This window comes from Galeopterus variegatus, unplaced genomic scaffold, assembly GCF_000696425.1.
Source record: "Galeopterus variegatus unplaced genomic scaffold, G_variegatus-3.0.2 Scaffold15228, whole genome shotgun sequence".
In the NCBI taxonomy this organism is placed as follows: Eukaryota; Metazoa; Chordata; class Mammalia; order Dermoptera; family Cynocephalidae; genus Galeopterus; species Galeopterus variegatus.
This window is the reverse complement of record NW_007741339.1, coordinates 2,759-9,774: the sequence shown is the minus strand read 5'-3', so window position 1 is coordinate 9,774 and position 7,016 is coordinate 2,759. Positions and strand designations below refer to the sequence as shown.

The 7,016-nt window shown below is 34.3% G+C and overlaps 1 protein-coding gene across 1 annotated transcript; it reads left to right on the top strand.

The window, feature by feature from the left end:
* Positions 1-5,905: 5,905 nt before the first annotated feature.
* Positions 5,906-6,685, top strand: LOC103582197 (olfactory receptor 8J2-like). Its single transcript, XM_008563856.1, has one exon. It carries the CDS (start codon positions 5,906-5,908, stop codon positions 6,683-6,685), a length of 780 nt encoding a protein of 259 aa, XP_008562078.1.
* The last annotated feature ends 331 nt before the right edge of the window (positions 6,686-7,016 follow it).

Here is a 7,016-nt window from a genome sequence, read left to right as displayed (position 1 = left end):
TAAAGCAGAAAAGTGAGGAAGGAAGCAAAGCACATGAGATTTAGTACAGCTAGGAGGTGAAACACACAGCTAGGGAACATAGAAGCTAGAATATTCTCTCTGGTGAGAGAATAAAAATAATATGAAAGACATTGTTCTACCATTTGAAATACAAGCTACAACCTACATTATAGAGGAAGTATAAACATTACTGCCTCATGGGTATATTTGGGGCTTGTAGAGAACTTCAAGGATTTAAATTAATTGCAGAATATTTTAAAGTTGGTAAAAATCTTTGTAAGTTACTCTTTACTTTCCAGAGTCTGTCTATGATTTTATCATTTTATTTTGCATTATTTCACATACTAAAATGTGCCAGCCACTTATTAAAAATTAGGATAACCAAGATGAAGAAGAAACGGTTGTGTTCTGCCCTAGAGGAATAAGAACTCTAGAGAATGATATGCAGGTTGCCCATGTGTCCTTATCATAATTTAAACTGCAGTAAAGATTGATTACCATACTTGAAATGAATATGCCATATTTGATTTTAGAATTTTAAGAAAAATATTTTTTTTCATTCATTCACTTGTTCATTACATTATTCCATCAGTTCGTCAGTCAAATATTTTGAATATATACTCTTTTCTTAGCATTATTTTAGAAACTGATAATAAAGGTAAATTTCAGTCAACCATTTGTACTTACAATGCTTGTAGAAAAGAAAATTCCACACAAAATAAAAAGAATAATTATCAGTGCTTAATTACAATATTTATCTATGGCTTAAAGAAAGATCACAGACTTATGTTAAAAAAATGTAATTTTTACCTAAACGGTTAAAATTATACACTAGAAACAAGACAAGGTATTTACTAGATGACTTAAGAACTTCATTAGATAATTTGATATTCAGTTTCTTTATGCCATTCACATGAGAATTTCTGTTTTATATTCTCTGATTTTTATGGACTACACATCAGGGCTTGCTCTTGATGCAGAATGGATTCTTTGCCTTCAGTTCTAGTCCCGATATTAACATTAAAATTGGCCATTGGGGACAGAATCCTGCTCTTTCTAACAGTTCCATTTTCTTCATCCTAGGGCCAGCAGCAGCACTTCCAGCTAATATAGGAATACAACTTAAGAAAAACATTGTTTGCTATTCACTATGAACATCAAAATGAGTCCCTAAGCAATCTCTACATTTCTACATTATCTGCATTATCACTCTTTGTGTGAAATTTTGATTGAAATCCTGGCTAATGAGGATTCAATTTGTCTACATCTCCATAGGGAATCAGACATTTTTCTGGGAATTGTTTTTGTCATGTTTAGGGGCTGGGAACTAGAAACAAACACATTTCAATGTGAAGGACGCCAGGGACTTCAGACATTTATAAAACTCTTCGTCATGAACCAATCTTGGGAGTGGATCTCGGCATAACTCTTTGCACAGGTAGGTTGCACCAAATATTTTACTTATTCCTCATTGTAACTGTGAGTATCAAGTATCTTGGAAGCTCTATCAATTTAAATTAAACTTAGGACTGAAATGATATCTAATCTGAATTTTTTCCTTATTGATTCAAATGTCTTCCCACTGAGTGCCTAGTAAAAGTGATGGTGATATAATGTCAGTAATAGTATATACATCCCTTTTAAATATACATCCATATTAATACATTAGAGTGCTTGAGTGTTTATACAAAATGATGAATAGTTCTTGCAGGAAGAATATTTCACATTGGTAGGAAGAGGGTTTTTTTCCTACACTAGTACTAAGAGATATTTCAGAGGACAGTCTACACCAGATAGGAAACTTCATAAATGTCTCTAAACTATATGATTCCACGTTCCCAGGAAAGGTTTACAAAATTTCTAAAATTCAATTAACAGAAAAGGATGTTTTTCTTCTCTTCTTGATATTTGCATTGTCCAGGGTTAAAAACCCAAAATGATCAGGTTCCCTGGTGCCAACTGTCAGATTCTATGTCCCTGGTGGACACTTAGAGCTCATGTTGAGATTTAGTGTTCATCACAAACACAAGACATATCTCAATAAATTTAAGACAAATTTCACAGTTAGAGATGAATGGAAAACAGTCTTGAGATCACTCAACAAGCTATTTAAGAGTTACTTTGTAATATGATTTCTCATCCAAATGGTGACACTTTTGAAAGTGAAATGAAGCATTAGGTATATTTTTAAAACTTTATTTACTGAGAATTTATTATATTGGTTGATCTATAAATTATTTCTATTCAAAAACTAATTGGAGAAATATTTGTAAGAAATTATAATATCTTTTAACAGGGACAAATGTGAACTCAAATAAGATTTTGAAAAAAAAATAGTAAAAAAAATGGACTGTNTTAAATATACATCCATATTAATACATTAGAGTGCTTGAGTGTTCATACAAAATGATGAATAGTTCTTGCAGGAAGAATATTCCACATTGGTAGGAAGAGGGTTTTTTTCCTACACTAGTACTAAGAGGTATTTCAGAGGACAGTCTACACCAGATAGGAAACTTCTTGTCTCTAAACTATATGATTCCACGTTCCCAGGAAAGGTTTACAAAATTTCTAAAATTCAATTAACAAAAAAGGATGTTTTTCTTCTCTTCTTGATATTTGCATTGTCCAGGGTTAAAAATCCAAAATGATCAGGTTCCCCGGTGCCAACTGTCAGATTCTATGTCCCTGGTGGACACGTAGAGCTCATGTTGAGATTCAGTGTTCGTCACAAACACAAGCCATATCTCAACAAATTTAAGATGAATTTCACAGTTAGAGATGAATGGAAAACAGTCTTTAGAACACTCAACAAGCTATTTAAGAGTTACTTTGTAATATGATTTCGCATCCAAATGGTGACACTTTTGAAAGTGAAATGAAGCATTAGGTATATTTTTAAAACTTTATTTACTGAGAATTTATTATATTGGTTGATCTATAAATTATTTCTATTCAAAAACTAATTGGAGAAATATTTGTAAGAAATTATAATATCTTTTAACAGGGACAAATGTGAACTAAAATAAGATTTTGAAAAAAAATAGTAAAAAAAAATGGACTGTCCTACAGAAACTTAATTTTAGTAACATATTCTTATGCAATTAAAAGTAACTCTAGGTCTGCCTTTACTTTAGTACAGAAAGGAGTTTAAAAAGGTAAGGATATTTGCAAATACTCTCTATTCCCAAAGTTAATTCCACAGTTTCATAGTAGACAGTCAGTAACTGCTGTTGCTATTCTTTTGTTGTTGTTGTTGTTCAATTAAGGAAAAGTTTACAAAATATATATGTCAGAGCAAACAATACACTGAGTTGCTTTATTTATAGCAATCATGTGGGATGTATTTTAATCAAAGTAAGGGTTGAAATAGTGTTGTCCATCATAAGGTAATCAGCTTATAAAAAATACAACTGTTTTTATGCGCAGTGGAAAAGATATGGGATGGGTGGGACAATACAATCCCATCTGCTTCTCAGCCTCATATTTGGTGTATCGAATTGAGTATCTTTACATCACAAGAAACAAACACTGAAGATTTAAGAGAGAATCTGGTTGCAAGAGAGTATGTTTTGTTTTGTTAAATATATAGCTAAATACTGTGTGCCACAGTTTTTTAATAACAAAATTGTCATTCATTTGCTAGTTTTTTTTAAACTGTAAAAGCCCCCAGTAAGGTGGAATATGTTACTGAGACTGAAATAAGAAATTACATTGAACATCATTCAAAGCATGCTAACAACAATAAATTAAGGTAACATTAGTTTCTCATTTACTTGGTACCAGACTATGCAAACAAACCTATATATGTTCATTATCCCATTTAATTTGCACAACAGAAGAATACAAGCATGTGAAAAAAATCCCACAGACAGTAACAGGTAGACTAATAACCAACCAACCAACCACATATATAAATAAAATCACTCAAAACAAAAGCATACCAGAATGAAGTTTAGACTGTCCTGTTAATCAATATCTTACATTGATAGACTATGGAGTAGCCCAACCTATTGAGCCTCAATGGTCTCACCAAACATGAAGTAATTATAACCACATTCGAGGGCACTCCTGCAAAATAATGGGATCCCTACTGCAAAACACTTGCTGTCATTCTGGGCACNTGAAACAGTGTTGTCCATCATAAGGTAACCTGCTTATAAAAAATGCAGTTGTTTTTATGTGAAGCGGTAGGACAGAAAAGATATGGGATGGGTGGGACAATACAATCCCATCAGCTCATCAGCCTCATATTTGGTGTGTTGAATTAAGTAAGTATCTTTACATCACAAGAAACAAACACTGAAGACTTAAGACAGAATCTGGTTACAAGAGAGTATGTTTTGCTTTGTTAAATATATAGTTAAACACTGTGTGTCCCAGTTTTTTAATATACAAAATTGTCATTCAGTTGCTAGTTGTATTTAAACTGTAAAAGCCCCCAGTAAGGTTGCTAGTTGTATTTAAAATTCAGTTGCTAGTTGTATTTAAACTGTAAAAGCCCCCAGTAAGGTGGAATGTGTTACTGAGATTGAAATAAGAAATTACATTAAACATCATTCAAAGCATACTAATAACAATAAACTAAGGTAACATCAGTTTCTCATTTACTTGGTACCAGACTCTATGCAAACAAACCTATATATGTTTGTTATCTCATTTAATTTGCACAACAGGAGAATACAAGTATGGGGAAAAAATCCCACAGACAATAACAGGTAGACTAATATCCAACCAACCAACCAAACATGTAAAGAAAATCATGCAAAACAAAAGCATAGCTCAATGAAGTTTAGACTGTCCTATTAATCAATATCTTACACTGATAGACTCTGGAGTAACTTTACCTCATTGATCCCCAAGGGTCTCATCAACATGAAGTAATTATATCCACATTCAAGGGCACTCCTGCAAAATAATGGGATCCCTACTGCAAAACACTTGCTGTCATTCTGGGCACATATTACTTGCCAAATAAATATTAGCACTCTCTCCTACTCATTTCTCTATTCAAGTAAATCAAAGTAATCAACTTTAGCTAATAAAAACTGTAAGTAATAACATTATAAAAAAATCAAAACAGTCTTTAAAGAAGTAAAAGAGAAGAGGCATAAGCTGGAAAGTGAAGGGTCAGAAAAGCTGCCAGACAAAATAGAAGAGGAGTCTGAATAGCTAGAAGTCAGAGTGACAGGAGAGAACTGTCGCATCTGGCAGAAGAAATCAAATGTGATGAAGTAAAGAGGATTTTCAGTTTCAGACTGCCACTTCAATGGAACAGTGCTGAGGTGTAGGCCTGTTTCTGGGCAAGTGAATATGAATGGTGTGACAGAAATTAGTAACTCCAGTGTACAGTATTTCCAACAGAAATACTAAAATTCCCAAGAATGATTAATGACAAGGTATGGGCTGGAGAGGACACTTAAGGAAGCTCTGAGAAAGGTAGCTGGAGGTCTCTCTGGCTCATCAACTTCCTCAAACCTGCTCTCTTTCATCCTTATAATCACACATACACACAAACATGTGCTTCGGTGTATACACACACACACACACACACACACACACATAAATGCATGTATATTCACCCAATACCATATGTCAGTATAATTTATATATGTATAATAATATTCACTTTACATATTCTATATACAACAGTAATGAATAAATTGGTAGTTCTTTTAAACCATTTTCAAAACCTTAACTTTTTTCTGGTGTGTTTTTCTGAATTTGTCTAAATATTGCTAGAAAATCAATTAAGTTCTGAAAAATTTAATGGCTTGTCAAGCAAAATAAACTGATTCTACATAAAACATTTAACATCCTAGAATCTAAGGGAAAAAAACAATTTATTAATTACCTATTGTTCTGTTTCCATTTTTCCCATTAAATGTTGAACACAAAAGAGTAAATGGCTTCTGGCAATCTCACCCGGGTGACCGACTTCATTCTCTTGGGTGTCTCGGAACGTCCAGAGCTCCAGATTCCCCTCTTCCTGGTCTTCCTGGGGATCTATGGACTGACTGTGACAGGAAACCTGTGCATCATCACCCTCACCAGTGTTGACTCCCAACTTCAAACCCCCATGTACTTTTTCCTCCATCACATGGCTGTCATCAATCTTGGCAATTCTACCACCATTGCCCCTAAAATGCTGGTTAACTTCTTGGTTACGAAGAAAACCATATCTTACTATGGTTGTGCAGCCCAGCTGGGTGGATTCTTAGTTTTCACTGTGGCTGAGATTTTCATGCTGTCAGCAATGGCCTATGACCGCTATGTGGCTATTTGCAGCCCCCTGCTGTACATGGTGCTGGTGTCTCCGCAGATCTGCCGTCTGCTGGTTTTCCTCACATACCTCCAAAGTCTGACCACAGCAGTGACTGTCACTTCCTGTGTGTTCTCCTTGTCATTCTGCTCTTCCAACATAATCAACCATTTCTACTGTGATGACGTTCCTTTGTTAGCCTTGTCCTGTTCTGATACCTACCTTCCGGAAATAGCAGTATTTACCTTTTCAGGTACCAATTTATTTTTCTCCATGATTGTTGTTCTCGTATCTTACTTCAACATTGTCCTTGCCATTCTGAGGACACGTTCCTCACAGGGACGACAAAAAGCCTTTTCCACCTGCACTTCTCACTTAATGGCTGTCACTGTGTTCTATGGGACNAAAAGCATAGCTCAATGAAGTTTAGACTGTCCTATTAATCAATATCTTACACTGATAGACTCTGGAGTAACTTTAACTCATTGATCCCCAAGGGTCTCATCAACATGAAGTAATTATATCCACATTCAAGGGCACTCCTGCAAAATAATGGGATCCCTACTGCAAAACACTTGCTGTCATTCTGGGCACATATTACTTGCCAAATAAATATTAGCACTCTCTCCTACTCATTTCTCTATTCAAGTAAATCAAAGTAATCAACTTTAGCTAATAAAAACTGTAAGTAATAACATTATAAAAAAATCAAAACAGTCTTTAAAGAAGTAAAAGAGAAGAGCCATAAGCTGGA